The sequence below is a fragment of the Daucus carota genome, chromosome 9 (genome assembly GCF_001625215.2).
Source record: "Daucus carota subsp. sativus chromosome 9, DH1 v3.0, whole genome shotgun sequence".
Classification (NCBI taxonomy): Eukaryota; Viridiplantae; Streptophyta; class Magnoliopsida; order Apiales; family Apiaceae; genus Daucus; species Daucus carota.
Genome location: NC_030389.2, coordinates 44,944,159 through 44,962,699, shown reverse-complemented (window position 1 = coordinate 44,962,699; position 18,541 = coordinate 44,944,159). Strand labels below are relative to the sequence as shown.

At 35.7% G+C, this 18,541-nt stretch overlaps 4 protein-coding genes and 1 long non-coding RNA gene across 6 annotated transcripts; 3 read left to right on the top strand and 2 right to left on the bottom strand.

Annotated features, from left to right (window-relative positions):
- Positions 1 to 546: 546 nt before the first annotated feature.
- Positions 547 to 3,336, top strand: LOC108201762 (putative pentatricopeptide repeat-containing protein At3g05240). 2 transcript variants are annotated; one of them, XM_064084192.1, is made up of 2 exons: positions 547 to 1,954; positions 2,049 to 2,188. In XM_064084192.1, exons 1-2 carry the CDS (start codon positions 710 to 712, stop codon positions 2,055 to 2,057), a joined length of 1,254 nt encoding a protein of 417 aa, XP_063940262.1. In that variant the 5' UTR covers positions 547 to 709; the 3' UTR covers positions 2,058 to 2,188. The 2 variants fall into 2 exon arrangements, with proteins under 2 accessions (XP_063940262.1, XP_017225539.1); XM_017370050.2 differs by adding an exon at positions 3,009 to 3,336 and having other exon boundaries at positions 550 to 2,909.
- A 1,013-nt stretch (positions 3,337 to 4,349) lies between these two features.
- Positions 4,350 to 5,820, bottom strand: LOC108201777 (uncharacterized). The gene is made up of 3 exons (XR_001802919.2): positions 5,678 to 5,820; positions 5,105 to 5,179; positions 4,350 to 4,676 (listed from the first exon to the last, which is right to left on the bottom strand). It is a non-coding gene; the product is annotated as an uncharacterized LOC108201777 (long non-coding RNA).
- On the top strand, positions 5,703 to 8,723 carry LOC108201766 (polygalacturonase At1g48100). Its single transcript, XM_017370056.2, has 7 exons — positions 5,703 to 6,113; positions 6,456 to 6,587; positions 6,878 to 7,105; positions 7,192 to 7,236; positions 7,323 to 7,530; positions 7,889 to 8,079; positions 8,208 to 8,723. The coding sequence occupies exons 1-7, from the start codon at positions 5,703 to 5,705 to the stop codon at positions 8,598 to 8,600; spliced, it is 1,608 nt and encodes a 535-aa protein (XP_017225545.1). The 3' UTR covers positions 8,601 to 8,723.
- Positions 8,724 to 11,306: 2,583 nt separating this feature from the next.
- Positions 11,307 to 13,020, top strand: LOC108201772 (galactinol synthase 1-like). Its single transcript, XM_017370061.2, has 4 exons — positions 11,307 to 11,765; positions 11,872 to 12,189; positions 12,361 to 12,495; positions 12,593 to 13,020. The coding sequence occupies exons 1-4, from the start codon at positions 11,430 to 11,432 to the stop codon at positions 12,809 to 12,811; spliced, it is 1,008 nt and encodes a 335-aa protein (XP_017225550.1). The 5' UTR covers positions 11,307 to 11,429; the 3' UTR covers positions 12,812 to 13,020.
- Positions 13,021 to 14,382: 1,362 nt separating this feature from the next.
- Positions 14,383 to 17,287, bottom strand: LOC108201771 (uncharacterized). Its single transcript, XM_017370060.2, has 6 exons — positions 17,135 to 17,287; positions 16,500 to 16,706; positions 16,263 to 16,421; positions 15,912 to 16,034; positions 15,396 to 15,539; positions 14,383 to 14,972 (listed from the first exon to the last, which is right to left on the bottom strand). Exons 2-6 carry the CDS (start codon positions 16,644 to 16,646, stop codon positions 14,511 to 14,513), a joined length of 1,035 nt encoding a protein of 344 aa, XP_017225549.1. The 5' UTR covers positions 16,647 to 16,706; positions 17,135 to 17,287; the 3' UTR covers positions 14,383 to 14,510.
- Positions 17,288 to 18,541: the final 1,254 nt, after the last annotated feature.

Sequence of the window (18,541 nt, the reverse complement as noted above, 5' to 3'; positions counted from 1 at the left end):
AACATAGCTATGTAATTAAAAAATATTTAGCTATAAATATATATTTATGTGATCATCCTAACTATTTTGTTTTAGAAATTCCTAATTCATTTGATAAATACTAGATACAATTATGAAGATACTCGAAGTGGTTTGGTAGTAAAAAAATAAACGATTGATTTTTGATAAATGATTAAGTAAAGAGATATGAATAGTGATGGGGCAAAATGATATATATTTGGTTTATAGTGGCTTAAACGAGTCCCGATGAGATGTTTTGACGAGATTATATCCCGTTTGATATATAACTTCTTCTTTATATAACTTCTTGCTACTTGTAAGTCATAAATATTGTAAGTTATAAATATTAAGCCAACACTAAATTAATTTACATATATTCTCCATCTTCTGTGTAATATCAAAAGAAACTTATTGGAATAACATATATTAGTAGGTGTCATTCTAATTATAATTAAGGATAATCGAAACTATAGATAAAATTGGTAAGAAAAAATACATGCAGTTTTTTTTTAAATAAAAAAATACATATACTTAAAAAGCATATCCTTTACCTGAAAAACTTAAATTGATGAAAAAATCAATTGCGTAGCCAAGACAATTATAAACTGTTGAACCAACTCATTCATGATAGGGGCTAAATTACAATGTTTCATTACATCATTACAGTAAAAAGAATTAGGCGGGCTAAACTGCAATGAATGAATGAGCTATGAGAAGCAAAAAGCTTGTAAATTTAACCAGAGCTATCTCAACAATTGCATGCAAAAACAACCCCACGACAATTCCACTCACTTCGTTACAATTAGACACATACATCCAACCCAGTGATCGAGACACTATATATTCATACAACAAAGCCATTGATTATCAAGTAAAGTACGGGTCTTTAAGCTATGCACACCAACTGTTTGATGAAATGATTGTGAGAGATGTTGTGACTTGGAATGCAATGATATCTGGGTATAACAAATGTGGGTTTTTTGAGGAGGCTGTTTGGTTGTATAGACAGATGGTTGTTGAGGGGGTTTGTGAAAGTTCGAGTACTTTTTCGACTGTGTTGAGTGTGTGTTGTAATGCAGGGTGGTGTCGACGAGGGCTTGAGGTTTTTTCGAGGGCGGTGGTTCTTGGGTTTGGTTTGAATGTGTTTGTGGTTAGTGCAGTGATTAGTGTTTATATGGGGATGAATTTTTTTGATGTTGGGTTTAGGTTGTTTAGTGGTTTGAGTGAGAGGAAGTTGGCTGTTTGGAATTTGGTTTTGAGGGGGTGTTGTGATTCGGGGCGGTCAAGGGAGTTGTTCGGGGTTTTTAGGAGTATGGGAGAGGAGGGGGTTAGGGGTAATGCGCTTACGTTTTGTTATATGATTCGTGGGTGTGGAAATGATGAGCTTGTTGAGGAAGGGAAACAGGTGCATTGTCATGTAGTGAAGAATGGCTGGTGTGAGGTGAATATATTTGTTAAGAATGCTTTAGTTGATTTTTATTCTGCTTGCGGATGTCTGCTTGATGCTGAGAAATCATTTGTAGTTATTTCGCCCAAGGATTTGATTTCGTGGAATTCAATGGTTTCTGCATATGGAAATGGTGGTTTGATATTTGAAGCACTAGAAATATTTTCTAAAATGCAATATTGGGGGAAGAAGCCATCTGTGCGTTCTTTTGTGGGATTGTTGACTTTATGTCGTGAGGAGAAGAATATTGTATTAGGGAATCAGATACATTGTTTTGTCAAGAAAACAGGGTTTGATGTTGGCAGTGCCTATGTGCAATCCGCTCTGATTGATATGTATGGAAAATGTGGCGAGATTGAGACTTCAGTGTCTATATTTCAAGGAGATCATGAAATCAGTCTTGAATCTTGTAACTCAATGATGACATCTCTGTTGCAGTACGACATGTTTGATGACGTTGTTGAGTTGTTTGCTATGATGCTTGCCAAGGGAATCAGATTTGATGAAGTTAGTATCTCTACCACACTAAAAGCACTATCACTTTCCAATTGTGCTAGCTTGATGGGCTTCCTAATGCTTCATTGTTGTGTGATAAAATCAGGGTTTGTGATCAACTCGGCAGTTTCATGCTCTTTAATTGATGCATATTCTAGATCTGGCCATGTTAAATGCTCTCACCAAATTTTTGAAGAACTGCCCTCAGTAAACGTCGTGTCATTTACATCAATCATTAATGCATATGCGAGGAATGGAATGGGAATGCAAGGCCTTGGGATGCTTAAAGAAATGACCGAAAAGGATGTGAAACCTGATAAAGTTACATTCTTGTGTGTATTAAACGGGTGCAACCATTCAGGACTTGTTGAAGAGGGGAAAATGGTGTTTGATCTAATGAAAACTGTTTATAATATACCTCCAGACCTAAAACATTATTCATGTATGGTGGATTTGTTTGGACGTGCAGGGTTGCTGGAAGATGCAGAAGAGCTTCTTAAACAAGCACCAAGAAAGGACGATTCTGTCCTTTGGAGTTCGTTGTTGAGGAGTTGTAGGATCCACCGAAATGAGGATGTCGGTAGGAGAGTGACAACTATACTGATGGACCTTGAACCTGAGGATCCTGAAATTTGGTTGCAAGCTTCCAACTTCTATGCTGAAATAGGAGAATTTGAAACTTCATCGCATATTAGAGAGGTTGCAGTAGCAAGAAAGATGAGGCTGGATATAGGTAACAGTTTAATTGAAACGAGGGGTCATTTGTAAATCGGTCTAGACCCTGCAGATTGGATGTCGTAGACAATTTTTAAAGTTTCTACTTCTAGTCTGAAGTCTTGCTATCATGCATCCAATTTTGTGTGTGATGCATGGGGATGCTAGAATCTGCTCCAAATCTGCTCCACAACAATTGCAATACGTTGAAGGAAGTAGAATCAAGATATTGTTATTGATGATGAAACAACAGGTACCAATGATATTCTCATCTGTCTTCACTTTTCACTTTCTCTGCACAGAAACATATCATATTTATGCAGATTTTATCAAGGCATGCTATGATTTGCAGAAGTGCATGTAATTATAGACTTTAAGCATGCGATCTTTACGGGGATCTGCTCGATAATATGATCAGGCGGTGATCGCAGCCATACGTAACATGCCATACGTAACAAAACATTGATGCACGGCGACTGAGAGAGTCCGAAGAATTAGGGGTTGTTTGGTTGACGGGAATGTGAAATATTTTGTTCATTCCAAACCCATAGCTGGTGTTTGGTTTAAGAAAATATACTTTCAAACTCATACTTCAAATTCACAAGATATGGGTTTGATACCCAAAGGAGTAGTGAGTAGGTGGGTATGAAATGGTGGGAATAAATTTCATTTTTAATTTTTATCTCTATTTAAGTAATTAAATATTAATATTTAATACAAGAATAATCAATGATACAAAAATATATAATAGTAATAATATTTTTTTTATTACTATAAATGAGTAACTTAATGTTTTCTAATTTAATATATTTATTCCAGCACTCAACCAAATAGATGATATCAGATATGACACCTTAAATCTATACCACCTGGACCGGATTTCTCATTCCAACCCCATACCCATGGAGCCAAGACTATCAAACCCTACTTTTTAACCTGTGGTCAAGCCTGCTATTTTTATTTATTTTTTGCCATGACCCATTGAGCCTATTAACCCTAAAATTAAATTTTGAAATTAACTTGTACAACGCCGAAATATAAGTTAGCTGGTGCTGGAAGTCCCAAGCTAGATTAGTGTAAAATACACCAACAACAAATGATTCATCTGTTTTTTCTACGAGATAAACTGACAAATTTACACGAGTATATATGCACATCATCGAAAATACAAACAAATAGAAATGGACAATCTGCCAAATTGTTGTCGCCAGTGTTGGCGAGAAAGAGGAATGTTGATCACGGTCCAACTCTAGATTCACATGCACAATACAAACATCAAAATCACCAACATTTTACTACTGTGACACTAAGAGACATATTCCAAAAAACTTGTTTAAATTGTCGATGCACAAATAAAATTGAACTCGAAAGTATATTATAACGACACACCTCCCTATGATACCACTTACTGGCCAGTTAAGTTTCTTTTGACTCAACTTGCATGGCTTTGTTTTTGGATATCTCACAAAAAGCTTAATACTATTGAAGTTATTTTGACAGTTTATATTTTACCTATATGTCATTCCCCATCCGATGTGGGACAACTAATATAGTAATATTTTTAGCTTTTGAGTTGTTCTGTTTGATCCGTCTCAGAGTCTAATTTTCCAAGTCAGAAACTAACCTCTAAATTTTACCTTTTGAGTTGTTCTATCATATCCGTCTCAAAAGTTTAATTTTCCAAGTCGGAAACTAAGCTCTAAATCAAGCGGGACCAGAGTCTCAATTCATCGCCGCAATGCGTATCCTCCATACTTATCGTTTTCTGTTACAAACAATTAACTAGCTACTGATCTGCATAACACAATAATGTGCAGTTTGTGTATATGTTGGTGTATTAGAATCTGCACCATGGTCATATGAGCATATGATGTGAGTTAAGTTCACGAGATAAATAGACAAAAGAGAAGAAGTTCACGAGTGTGTTTATCACAAAAAGACAGGTTCATTCATAAAGGGTCTTTCTCAATCAATTCTTTCCTTCCAAATGTCTGCTCCAAGCACATTGATGCCACTCTCACTGCATTAAGAACATCAGAATTTTGAGGAATTCGATAAGACGTAATTACTTATGACTTATAATTGAATACCAAAACAGAGCAAGCGGTATTGCGATCAGGGGCGTATCTACTAAGGGGCCTAAGCTCCTTCTGTATTTGCTCACCATTCTAAATTTTATAAAAAAAACATTCATGAAATTTGAAAATATAAAGGCGTTTATCGAAAATTCGCTTGGTGCCCACAATCATAGCAATGTCTGACAAGTGGGAATACACGACCACATTATAAATTTGTGTTGAAATATAATCAGAAAAGAACGACCAAGGGATTCTGTTTTAAGAAGAACGACGATCAGTTAAAAATTTTGACGAATGTGATCACAAAAGGTAACCAAATATGAAGATACCATGCCAAATTACTAAAATGTCGGCTACTATAGTTTAGTACCTGGGTTTAGTCGTGCTGCAAGTACTCTTAAACTTATGCACAAGTACTCAGACTCTGAGAGTGTTGCCCCGTGATCTGCAAAGCAGTGTTTGCATGTGATCATATTTTCATTATTTCATATATACACGAGCTGCTATGATCAGTTCTTTTGACTAGCTGCAGACCCACTGATCACATGCGTACCTTCTGTTTTGCTTATTATGTAAAAACTAGTAGCAGAAAAATAATAGCAGAATGTGGCAGTTACAGAAACATATAACGAAAACTCGAAAATGAGTCAATTCAGATAATACAAGTCATGCAAACATGTTCATAAGTTGCGAACTCTTTTTAAATCGAGCCAGTGAAACTAACTCGAGTCATATACATTTAAGAATTTTTCACTCAAAAGTCCATTTTTCAAAAGGTCTCCTGAACAATCTTTATGTTTCAGCAGTTGTAACTTGTAAGTCACATGCAATACTATTTTGTTTTACCAGTGGTGGGCCAAATGAAAAACGCAACTAAATTATTACAAAAGGAAATAAAATAGTAAATAATTATGATAATGAGGTAGAATAAATACAAATTTACCTCGATTCAGTGAAGACTTTTGTTCATGTCTGCACAGTTGCATGGCTTGGAAGAACTCATCCTATTTAAGCTCCAAATATCTCCTCCGTTGTCTGCAGAAACAATATTTTTTTCTTTCAAAATGAGTCCTTTTACCTTCAAAAGCCTCACATTAGTACTTCTAGTGTCCTTATTGATCTGGTCTGCGACGTTCGGGACTTGCAATGCTAGAAGAGGCAAGCACTGGAGGCAGAGCAGAAGATTTAGAACTTCAATGTACAAGAAAAAAGAAAAAAATCATGGCAGCAATCATCAACACAACCATGGCAGCAGATCAAAACCGAAAATTTCACCTCCTGCGACTCCAGGGCCTCCAAAGACCGGTCACAATTCAGCTGTCATATTTGATGTATTACATTTTGGTGCCAAAGGGGATGGGAAAACAGATGACACAAAGGTAAAGCCTAAGTCTTTTTCAAATTTGTTCTGCAAATGCAGTTTTAAGTTTTATGCTTACAGTTGGCAAATATGCATGCTATCCCCCAATTCCACTCTTAGTGAAGGCAAAGTGTTCATGAGTACTTAAAGTTTCTCTTATTTATCATTCCCCAATTAAGCAGAACTTAAGGCTGGCCTCGGTAATTTGAGGAGTACCATGTTTATAATGTATTTAGAGAACAATTCACAATAATGTCTTAGTGTGCAGCAGAACAATTATGATTTAGTCACTAAATAAAGCTAAAGAATACAAGAATTACAGAGCGAAACTTACAGTAATGTCTCTCATTCCAAATGACAGGCATTTCAAGCTGCATGGGCTGCTGCTTGTAAAGTTGAGGCTTCCACCATCATTATCCCATCTAAGTACGAGTTCCTTGTGGGGCCCATCTCATTCTCTGGTCCTTATTGTCAACATAACATTGTTTTCCAGGTAGACAATGATACTCTTCTTCTGAAAATATCTCATTAGTCACTTAACAAGTAAATAGAATAGCAGTAATATGTACTTGTACCTTTTCATCCAAAAACAAGCTGCTAACATGGAGTAGCTGATGCTACTCTGCACTCTAATCCAACTTCAGTAAACACCTTCTCTGCCTAAAGTATCGACTTCGTGATTGGCCTTGTATACATTCTCATTGTATTTACATATTTCATCATGGAAAGGGCTGTCAACTAGCACCTAGCAGTTTAGTATGCTAAAATTGTGTATTTTTACAGCTTGATGGTACAATATTAGCTCCAACAAACTTCAAGCCTTTTGGCTCTGGTCTTTATCAATGGCTTGAATTTACGAAACTAGTAGGAATCACAGTTCAGGGGAAGGGCTTTATTGATGGCAGAGGAGCGATTTGGTGGCAAGACTACTCATCAAATGATCCTCTAGATGGCGAAGTTGAACTAATTGTTCCATTGAACAACTCAGTTGCAGAGAATCTACAAACTCCTGTAACTACTTACCTGATCTTTCATAAAAAATTATCTAAAATCTACGAGCCATTTGATATATATTGCTCCCATATAATTTGTGACAGGTAAGCAGCTCACTTGTTGGGAAGATGCCAAACATCAAGCCAACTGTAAGGACTGCTCCAGCCTATTCGTAGTGCAGTTTTTTGAAAGTTAAACCTTGTCAATAAACCTAACAGATCCTTCTGCTGCACAGGCACTGAGGTTTTACGGGAGTTTTAATGTGACAGTCACTGGAATAACAATTCGAAACAGCCCCCAGTGCCATCTCAAGTTTGACAATTGTGTGGGAGTTTCAGTGTACAGCATGAACGTTTTGTCTCCAGCAGATAGCCCTAATACTGATGGAATTCACTTACAGAACTCAAGAGAAGTGGTAATCCACAATACAAACCTTGCTTGCGGTAAGGCACAACTGTTGTTTTGTCTGTGTAACACCTCATTCGATGTCAAATTATAGTATGATAGGCGTCAATAAGCAAATTTCAGTGTGATTAGTACGTATATAAGGATCAACTCTGCGACATATTACAGTAAAATAAGTAATTTTAACAAATCCCCCAGATATCATCAATACTGTCATTCTTAATCTACAACTTACCAGAATCTTGTGTCACTTGCCAAGGTTAAAGTTTCAGCCATATTCATCTCTTAGCAATTCAGGGAACATAGAACTAATCTCATGTGTCACAAACAAATAATGTGCTTGCGCATGGAGACTACGATAAGCACGTATTATGATACCTTTTATTGTGTGTGCAGGAGATGACTGTATCTCAATACAGACTGGATGTTCAAATGTATATATTCACAATGTCAATTGCGGACCAGGACATGGGATCAGCATAGGAGGGTTAGGAAAAGATAACACAAAAGCATGTGTGGCAAACATTACTGTTAGAGACGTCAACATGCATAACACAATGAATGGTGTAAGAATAAAGACCTGGCAGGTATGAATGTAAACCCTTTACAGTTTATCTAAATATTATGAAAATAGCACATAATTTTTAGATCCTTCATGTACAAATTGCCTCATTTTTGAATGACAAGCAATTTAGCTAACTCGGCTACTATACAGGGTGGTTCGGGTTCTGTGCAAGGAGTATTATTCTCAAATATTCAAGTTTCCGAAGTCCAAGTTCCAATCATAATTGACCAATTCTACTGCGACAAAAGCAAGTGCAAGAACCAAACAACTGCTGTGGCTTTATCAGGAATCACATATGAAAGGATAAGAGGAACATATACAGTAAAACCTGTGCACTTTGCCTGCAGTGACAGCCTTCCGTGTACAGAGGTTACCTTAAACACCATAGAACTAAAACCTCTGCAAGAACGCTACCACATGTATGATCCGTTCTGCTGGCGTACATTTGGAGAATTGTACTCCGAGACAGTACCTCCAATAGATTGCTTAAAGAACGGCAAGCCACTGAAAAACCAGATTCAGACTTATCATGATGTCTGTTAAATCTTCACTACTATAGAATATATATGGTCTTTTTTTCCTTGCTAGGTAGTAAACATATAAACACAGTAGCCAAGAGACTGATAAGGAGTGTTGCTTGTAAATTGTAAGAGAGCATGTCTGTAACAGTATAGAATTCTACAGTGATGCACGCACACAAACTCCAAGTTTAGGTGTGGTAATATATTTTTCCAATAATCTAGTTATTAAATTTACATAAGTAATACCATTTATGTCTGCCTAGTAATTTTCATGCAGTGGGAAAAAATTGTGATAATGTATGTTTCTCATATCAACCAAAGGTGATGAATTTCAACTAAAGTCTACATGCTTTGCATGTAAGGATGTTTCAGTGACCTGAACTCTAAAAGAATGGTTGGCTGGATATAAAGACTCTGATACTTCAAAAAGGCCGCCGTGTCCGTGTCCGACACGGCCGACACGGCGACTCGGCTGAGTACGTGTCCGACTCGCCGTGTGGCGTGTCAGCACATGACACGCGGCCGACACACGGCCGACACGCGGCCGACACACGGCCGACACGCGGCCGACACACGGCCGACACGCGGCCGACACGGCCCTTTAAAAAAACCCTAACCCATATGTTTTTTTTAAGTCAGCCCAGCCCATATCTTATTTAACCTAACCCATCTCTTTTATAATATTGCTCAGCAGTCAGCTCTTTTCATCTTCTATCCGCATATATACACAATCAGATATACGTTTATATACATATCACTACATCTCCTACTTTCTTATATATATATACAGAATATATATATACAAGATGATCATTCAAATGAAAATGCAGAATAGATATGTGTCTCATCATGAAAGAAACTCTATTATTATGAATATAATCCAATATTTAACATATATAAATATTATGTTTTTTTATGATTATTTTTTTTGCCGTGTCCCGTATCCAAGACTCTTTGAGAATTGGAGAATCCCCGTGTCCCGTGTCGACGTATCCGAGTCGGTGCTTCCTAGCTGCAGACACTTGCTCTGCTGAATCAGATATTACTGGCTTACTATTTTTTGGGGGCTATGCACTAATACAAATACGTGGTTCTCAGCTATCTGCGATCAGCGCACATTTTCACCGCTATTTATTAGCCTAAGAACAACAAAAGTAATAACATAACATTTTCAATCTAACATTCTAAGTTACTGACATATAATATTTGCTATACGCCAAAATCCAAACAGCATACAAATATTTTGGACTTAAAACCTCCTTTCACAAACAGTACACACTTACCACCTGCCCTCGATATAACCTTGTTCCAACTTTGTTGGGATATTTCCATAGGAATATTACATATTATATATTTAGAATATATAACTATAAAAAGCTCATATAAAATTCCAAGTCGACTAATCTATGCTACAGACAAGGGGTTATGTTTCTAGAGCTGTTGGAAGTAAGTATAACCAAGGATCCTATAACCAAGTGGTTAGTGAAGAAGAGGCTGAGCTTCACCCTTTCTTTTAGCACACAAATCAGGTACTGTATTTCAATACACTTTTGTTGAATAAATCTAGGCCATGCTACATTTAGTAGAAGGAGAGGAGCACATAGATACACCTGTATAGAATATAGGACCCTAACTCCTTTGGTTTTTCTATTCTAGTCACTCTCTAGATTGTGACAGGCACCAGCACCCATTTCATTTGGTCCACACCAAGGCTGGGGAAAGGGGTATGGGTTATGGACAGGTTATTCCCATATCTCTGCACATAACACACCATTGTACACAGAGATATGGGTACTCTCACTGAAAACCATAGCCTGTAAATTAGAAATATACATTCAACAGGTTGGTGTGAATGATTGACAAAAGAAAAGAGTCTGCACTGACAGGATCATGTCTCCAAAGATGTTAGAGGAGCACATACACATTAAAATCTATGTTAGGTAGTCATTAAGACATCATCTTTACTCTACAACGTATGACTAAGTTCGGTACATCTCACCATACTTAAATGGAAGATATGTTCGCTGTATGTGAAAATAAATTTACTAATTTGCAAGCAATTTCTTGCTGTGTGTCCAGTCTAAGATCTCGAAAGTAGAAAGACAAAATACAGAATTACATAGTATGCAATATCATAATACGTGTAAGCTGCACAACTTTTCTTCACAAAAAAGTCTGAAGGAAGACGATTGTAGTCTAGAAGATACCACGGGAATATAACTAGTGGTGAAGATAAACTTGATGGTCAAATGCTAATTAACCTAAAATATCTATCTTATTTTCCACAAACCAATCAAAAAACAAAATCTTATTATTCTTTCTGAAATTTAGTATTTTGTATTTGCTAATGTGAAGGTGTCAGTGATTATACTTCAAGGATGTGACACTTGTTCGTCTCTCTCCCCCGTTCTCCCTTCATACCATATAATATAAATTCGTATAGTATAGTAAAGATATATCAATATCCATCTTCATCAGATTATAAAATCAGCATATGAACTCTCGGCCGTTTACTCTAGACGATAAGGCTAGATCAATGGTTGGCTGAACAACAAATTTGTGTTCATTCATTTCCAATTCCCTCCACATCCAGCCCAAAAAGGACTTAACACAAAGTTGCTTCATCTAAGAAATAAATAAATAATAATTGACTTGCTATTTAAATCTCATTTGAAGTTCATTTGGTGTGCATTTTACTTCCATTTAAGCCCTATATAAACCCTAAACTGTTCATTGTAGGACCTAGGAACAAAGGCAAGTACGGCGGCAACCTTAGAGTTGTTGGTTTACTTTCCCACACTCCTCCATATAAGCCAACTTTAGCATTTAGTAAGCTTTAAAAAGCTACTTAATGGCTCCAGGAGTACCTGTAGACACCTTTGCTTGTACTAGAAACTTAGCTACTCAGAAAATAGGCTACGAGAAGAGAGCTTACGTGACATTTTTAGCAGGCAATGGTGACTATGTCAAAGGGGTGGTGGGGCTGGCCAAGGGTCTAAGGAAGGCGAAGAGTGCGTACCCTCTGGTGGTGGCAATGTTGCCCGATGTGCCTCAAGAACACCGTGAGTTATTAAGCTCTCAGGGCTGCATCATACAAGAGATTGAGCCCATATATCCACCAGAGAACCAGGTTCAGTTTGCGATGGCTTATTATGTGATCAACTACTCTAAACTCCGTATATGGAATGTAAGCAAATAGTATCGCCTTTGTATCTTAAACCAACTCTTCATGTACACCTTACAAGTTGATTATGTTAACTGGTACTTAATAAACCTTGTATGTGTAATTTCAGTTTGAATATACGAAGATGGTATACCTTGATGCCGACATCCAAGTGTTTGAAAACATCGACCATCTATTTGAGACACCAGATGGGTACTTCTATGCTGTCAAGGATTGCTTCTGTGAGAAGACATGGAGCCACTCCCCCCAGTATTCAGTTGGGTATTGCCAGCAGTGCCCAGAGAAAGTGAAATGGCCTGCTGAGATGGGATGTCCTCCTCCCTTGTACTTTAACGCCGGAATGTTTGTATTTGAGCCTAGTCAGTTGGTTTATGAAAGCCTTCTTCAGAATCTTCTTATCACTGCCCCGACCCCCTTCGCTGAGCAAGTAAGTAATTCATACATATAATATACGTGTGTGTGTGTGTGTGTGGCACTCATGCATGCAAATATGTAAATAGCATCTAAATAAGCATCAATTGAATATCTACATACTTAAGGTGGGACACAAAAGTATACGCAAGTGATTTTGCATATCTAACTATTCTCTTATTCATAGGATTTCTTAAACATGTTCTTCAACCACATGTACAAGCCCATTCCTCTAGCATACAATTTGGTTCTAGCAATGTTGTGGCGTCACCCAGAGAATGTCAAACTAGAAGAAGTGAAAGTCGTGCACTACTGTGCTGCTGTAAGCTCTCTTTTGCGATAAAGTCTTATCTCAATAAAATAAAACTAACCTATAGGTGCTAAAACTTTGACCTGATTGGTTCAACTTGCTATTAAAGGGATCAAAGCCATGGAGGTACACAGGCAAAGAAGCTAACATGGACAGAGAAGACATCAAGATGTTGGTTGCCAAATGGTGGGATATTTACAATGACGAGTCACTGGATTTTAAGGCCGAGAACTCTGCCCAAGAGGGAGAGATCTGCTCAAGATCATCAGTAATGGCTTCCATACAAGAGCGTGCAATTTCTTATGTCCCTGCACAGTTGACTGCTTAAGGACCAGGATAATATAGCTAAAGCTAAGTCTTGAGTGTTAAGTCGGTGTACCTATATTGCTAGTAATTTTTTAAGACTACTCACTAGAACTTCTGCTAAGATATTTGTTTTTGGGCATGAAGCTTCATAAAGTATATACAAGTCTTCAATGACATAATTCATGTACAATTATTGGCAAAGAACTCAATAAACCCTATAATCTATACCAATCGATATCTAGGCATCTAGCTACTGATGAGAATAATAAGAATCTCATCAACCACAGTACCTTAAAGATTCATGTTAGTAATCGTGCTTAAATTTATTTTCTCACTAAAGTGACTTCTTTTCACATACTTCTAGAGTACCAGACCAAGAACTAGGTACATAAATTCTGCAATTGTGAAAATAATACATTGAAGTCAAGGTAATATATGGCAAGAAAATAAATGGTCAAGGTAATATATGGCAAAAAAATTAGAAATTTCCATAATCAGAATAATCTACTGACACGTAATACAAAGAATTAGGATAATATTTTCTGACCAAGAAAAAAAATAAAATATATATTCTTCATTCCTTAGCTTACGATCACTATTGGGAAAATATCATAACACTTGATAAATAATATGCTAAAATACATGCAAAACACCTAATTCAGTCAACCAGTATTCATCATGCATAATTAACAGCAAAGGCGTTTGAGGTTTACATAGGAAGTAGTTATATGTTCTGAGACAATTAATTAGCTAGACTGGCTTAAGGTCAAAAAATTCTGTCTAAAATTTTACAAATTTCACCAACATGGTATTGGATGTTATATGATTTAGGCAAATACCCCCGGCCTACAGGGCTCGAACTGTGTACGAAAAACTTATCCTATATCATATGAGTTGGGGAAAGCAAAAGTAATCAGTCCATCTGTTGTCGAACACTTGACACTCAGACATGTGTCTGGATAATTGGACAATTATTTTAGGTAAAAACGAATATATCCATGTTGGACACTTCCAACCGGATTTGGAACACAAAGGACTTGTCCGCAGTACTAAGTACTAACAAAGAAAACATACAAGAGCTCATAAACCCAAATTGTCCAGCATGAATAAAGCCCAACAAGATCCTCTAATTCAGATTACAAGGCAATGCTTGTCCATGCATTTAGTAACGGTCTTTTGATTGAACAAGGTGAAAAGTCCCTTTTACATAAAACCCAAACGTGGAAGTAAAATTTGATATTTATACAAAACAAATTAGCATTTGAGTAAAATATAAGCCTAAAAGACAGCATAGTCGTGTATACATCCGGTCTTAAGTAAGCACTAAGCAATATATGTCGTAAATCATATGTAAGTTTAGCATTAGGATCAATTCTATTATAAACAAGTAGAAACATGAACCTAGACATCAATGATACAATATACTTGTATAAGCTGAATGTATTTAAGACATTTTACTCCAATTGTAAACAGATATACATACATATAATTTTTGTGTGTGTGTGTGTGTGTGTGAATAGTGATGCTCATAAGCAATTCAAATTTGAAGAAGATTTATCAGTTAAATTATGCTAAATACCAAAACAGAAAAAAAACACAAAGAGCCCAAACTATATATTATGTAAATAGAAACAGATGGGATTCTTGACAATATATAGCTGAATAATGTAAAATGTCATATACAACAAGCTTAACTACCAAAGGAAGATGGCACATGAATATTACCCTTGTATCTTTGTAGCCAAAAGCAACCTTTTATTAGATTGTCTTGAAATTTTTCTTCGCATTGTCCATCTTTCTTTGATGTCAGATAATTCGTCTAACTGGCATTTATCATATATTTTCTCAGATATTACATGCTCAATAGTGTTTTCATTGCTAGAGAATCCTCTAATTCTGGCAGCTTCAGCAAGCAAATCATTTATCAGCATCTCTGTAGTTCTAGTTGTAATTCCTCTGATATACCAGGAAATAGGTGGTGGAGGGACTATTGCCGGCTCGATAATTTGCTCCAAGCTTAACTTTGATCCGATTCTTCCTTTGCCTTTGGTGTATGATACATAATCCTTCACTGTTTCAGGTTTAAGGGGATGACAGAGTTCTGTGTCAAGTAGCAGTGGCTCCATTTTCCAGCAGCCTTCGAATCTTTTCATAAATCCTGCCTTCAATTGCTTGAATTTCATCTGAACCGCACAGGAAATAAGTTTACATAATTGCCATCTCGAATATAATAGCAGATTCTGATTGTTTATCAGCAGCTATGATCAGTTCACAGAATGATAATTTCAGGGCAACTAAATTAGATATCAATGCAGATGCAGCTTATGGTAACTACAATGAATGCATGTCAAGATCCAACCCTTATATCTAGATGATCTGATACTGTGATAGCTAAACTTAAACTTGCACTTATTGTAGCTATAATATAAGACTAGTAAATAACTTGTAACATCCTTATTTCTCCCATCCTATTTGTTAATAGAAGGTAAGAAAGATTTTGATGAAGAAAAGTAGATGGATCAATACTGCCTAGAATCCCTAGATCATTCATTTTTTATCAATCACGTATACAAAACACACACGCAACCTGGTTGTAAAGTTTGTACCGTATAATCTTCCCTGTTTTGATCAACTAATACATGAACTGAGATTGTCCCTGACCACCAAAGAAATCTCCATAAAGCTGCTTGCTCCACTTCAACCACTTGCCTCGTACCTTCATCAACCAAAACTTTTCTGGATATTACTTCCTGCCAGTGAAAAATATATAGACATAAACAACATTCAAATAAACATAGCAAATGTGCTATCAGGTTACTCTTATGTGCAAACTAACAAAAAAATCTGGGTCCGGGTCCCTGACATACGTATGTTACAGCATACTATTAAAGGTTTTCTCCACTGGCCTTGCCCCTTAATTTTTGATGTGTATGCTGGGGGACTACAGTGTCATCCAGCGAAGATATCACTCACTCAGGGGTTTCTTTCATCCGGCGCTTTTTTCTGCTGGATGTATGCTAGTAACATTCGACTGTTCCGGACCAGTTGCCAAAAAATATAGTGATACAGTGATACTTACAGAAGGAAAAGCAAATATTTTTTAATGATTAAAACTTAAGTACCTTTATATTTTTGAACACCCTCTTATTATCAGGATCCGTGACAATGTTAAATAATGCATCAGGTGGCAACCCGACATTTACATCAAGATTCAGATGGCTTAAAGAACCTTTAGGAACAGTGACCTGCGAGAGTGACTTTTCTTAACAAGATGAATTAAGTAAATATTATCCTTTTTCAAACATTTAGCATTCACGAATCAAACAGATATACAGATCAAATACATGCTATCCTGAACTATCTATTACGATAAGCTGAAAACTCACATGCCGGCTTGAAAGTTCAGTAAAGTCTTTATTTCATGCCAAAAGTTCAAAGTGCTTGAATCACATAAACCGTAAGTTTTTGCCTACCTTGATATCAGGGGGTTGTTGAATCCAGAAAGGATTTTCTTTCCAGGCACGAAGTTGTTCTTCTAGACTAACATCTACTATAGACGATGAAGCTTTGTGCTTCCTTGTCAAGGTTCCCGAAATTCCATCCTCTTCTTTATTCGACCTTGTGAATTGCGACTACAATACCACAAGAAAATGTTACTGCCATTCCACTCAAAATCATATCAACACCTGTTGTTACCAAATATTGCTCACCTTTAGTCTTCTACTAAGCTGTTCAGGAAGCTGAACCAAGAAGCTACACATGGCCGGAATATTCACACCTGAATCTTCCTTCTCGCCATTCTTCTTCGAATTTAAGCTACTCAAAATTTCTTTCATCTTATCCATAACATCCAACATTTGTTGCCAATGTCAATCAAATGGCACTTGTCATCAACACCTTCCTTTCAGCCACAACTCCTAATTCAAGAATTTCTTTCAATACAAACATTCAATTACATAAATTGAAACTTACTATCTGGGTCACACAGACTATAGATACCTCGAACCCCCCAACCAAAATCTCTTTCATCTGACCATAACATCCAACTTTTGTTGCCAATGCTAATCAAAGGTTACTTATTATTTATACTTTTCTTTCAGCCACAAATCCTAACTGAAGAATTTCTATCAATACAAACATTCAATTACATTAAAAATCGAAACTTTTTATCTGGGTCACACACACTCAAGATACATAGAAACCCCAACTAATAATTATGTGAAAAATCAAGAAATGACAGATAAAAGCATGGTTCTTGAATTAGCAAACACACAAATAACATGAACAAAATTATTAATTATACAAAGATAAAGAAAAAGAAGAGGTATTGAAAGAGTTGTGATACCAATACAGACAAGAGTTCTGGTCAGCAAGATTTAAGAGTTGAAGAAGTCTGAGATGGCCCAGTTCAAAGATTCAGTCACCAGGGTGTTTGATTCTAATTCACTCATCTATTCTTGTTTATTTATTACAGAATATAGGAAGTTTAGAACAAGTAAATGGGAGATATTCACTATCTTTTTCTTTAATCATATTTTCGTTTAAGAGAAATTAGAAGATTCTTGATTATCATTAAAAAGATTCTTGATTATCACCGCTTAAATAAAATAGAAAAAATTGAATAATACAGAGTACTCTCTTCTCTGGTCAATTTTTACTGGCAAAGGGGTGTGATTCAATAATTATTTATTTATTTTTAAATTGATAAAACTGATTTTTGTGTTGTAAAATTTATTATTTTTAAAAGATATTGAGAGTGCAAGAGAAAAGTGTAAATAAATAAATGATGGAGGGAATAGTATTTTTTTATTTTTTTTATTGTGTACTTGATTAATGTTTTACATCCCTCAAAGAGCATTTCAATCAAATTCATCGATCTGTTACTCCATCTTTGACTTTTTACACGTAACTTTAAGTGCTTGACCACATAGCAAGTATTAATATTTTTGTAATTTTTTTTTCTAAATAAAAATATAATATTTATATTTTTATTCAGGAAAAGAAAATTACAAAAATATTAACATGTCTTATGTGGTCAAAGCACCTAAAGTTAAGTGTAAAAAATCGAACGACTTATATTATGGATCAGAAGTAGTAGTTAATTAGCATGAACACTAATGAACAATTTGTTAATTGAAAACTATAAATATATATATATCAAAATCATAAAACTGTTTCATTATTAAATACTCAGACTACACTCGCCCATTTGACCAATTTTTGACCTATTATATCAAAATCAAAATATTTGTAAGTTACAATATAAAATAACTAGTGAATAAAGCCGCGCTTCGCGGCGGCGTTATGATTTTTTTATAATTTTGATACAAATTAATATTATAATTGTATAAAAGTTATTTTGAGTCATGTTCCCGTTAAACATATCATTAATAAAGAAAATATTACAATAATTATAAAAATTTGTTTAAGTGACCCTCTTGTCAAACACAATACTAATAAAAAAAATAGTTTGCACCGCCCTCCCATCAAAGATAATATTAATCAATAATTATTATAATTATGATAAAATTAAATATAATAATATGATAAAAATAGTTTGAGCTGCTCTCTTGTCAAACACAATACTAATAACAAATAGTTATAGCATAGATATTAGTTTGAGTCGCCCTACCCCTACCGTCAAACATAATACTAATAAAAATTATTATAATTACGATATGATAAAGTTAAAGATTATAATTGGATAAAAATTATTTTCAGTTGTGGTCCCGTTTTAATAAAAAAATAATAT

What these genes read in the sequence shown, in the direction of transcription:
- LOC108201762 (XM_017370050.2), top strand. Translation starts at nt 710, where the DNA reads ATGAGAAGCAAAAAGCTTGTAAATTTAACCAGAGCTATCTCAACAATT.
- LOC108201766 (XM_017370056.2), top strand. Translation starts at nt 5,703, where the DNA reads ATGTCTGCACAGTTGCATGGCTTGGAAGAACTCATCCTATTTAAGCTC. An exon ending in GGAAAACAGATGACACAAAG is followed by an intron (nt 6,114 to 6,455) that starts GTAAAGCCTAAG and finishes TCCAAATGACAG; the next exon opens with GCATTTCAAGCTGCATGGGC. An exon ending in CAGAGAATCTACAAACTCCT is followed by an intron (nt 7,106 to 7,191) that starts GTAACTACTTAC and finishes AATTTGTGACAG; the next exon opens with GTAAGCAGCTCACTTGTTGG.
- LOC108201772 (XM_017370061.2), top strand. Translation starts at nt 11,430, where the DNA reads ATGGCTCCAGGAGTACCTGTAGACACCTTTGCTTGTACTAGAAACTTA. An exon ending in CGACCCCCTTCGCTGAGCAA is followed by an intron (nt 12,190 to 12,360) that starts GTAAGTAATTCA and finishes TCTTATTCATAG; the next exon opens with GATTTCTTAAACATGTTCTT. An exon ending in TCGTGCACTACTGTGCTGCT is followed by an intron (nt 12,496 to 12,592) that starts GTAAGCTCTCTT and finishes TTGCTATTAAAG; the next exon opens with GGATCAAAGCCATGGAGGTA.
- LOC108201771 (XM_017370060.2), bottom strand. Translation starts at nt 16,646, where the DNA reads ATGTTGGATGTTATGGATAAGATGAAAGAAATTTTGAGTAGCTTAAAT. An exon ending in AGCTTAGTAGAAGACTAAAG is followed by an intron (nt 16,422 to 16,499) that starts GTGAGCAATATT and finishes GTGGTATTGTAG; the next exon opens with TCGCAATTCACAAGGTCGAA. An exon ending in GGGTGTTCAAAAATATAAAG is followed by an intron (nt 15,540 to 15,911) that starts GTACTTAAGTTT and finishes TTTCACTGGCAG; the next exon opens with GAAGTAATATCCAGAAAAGT.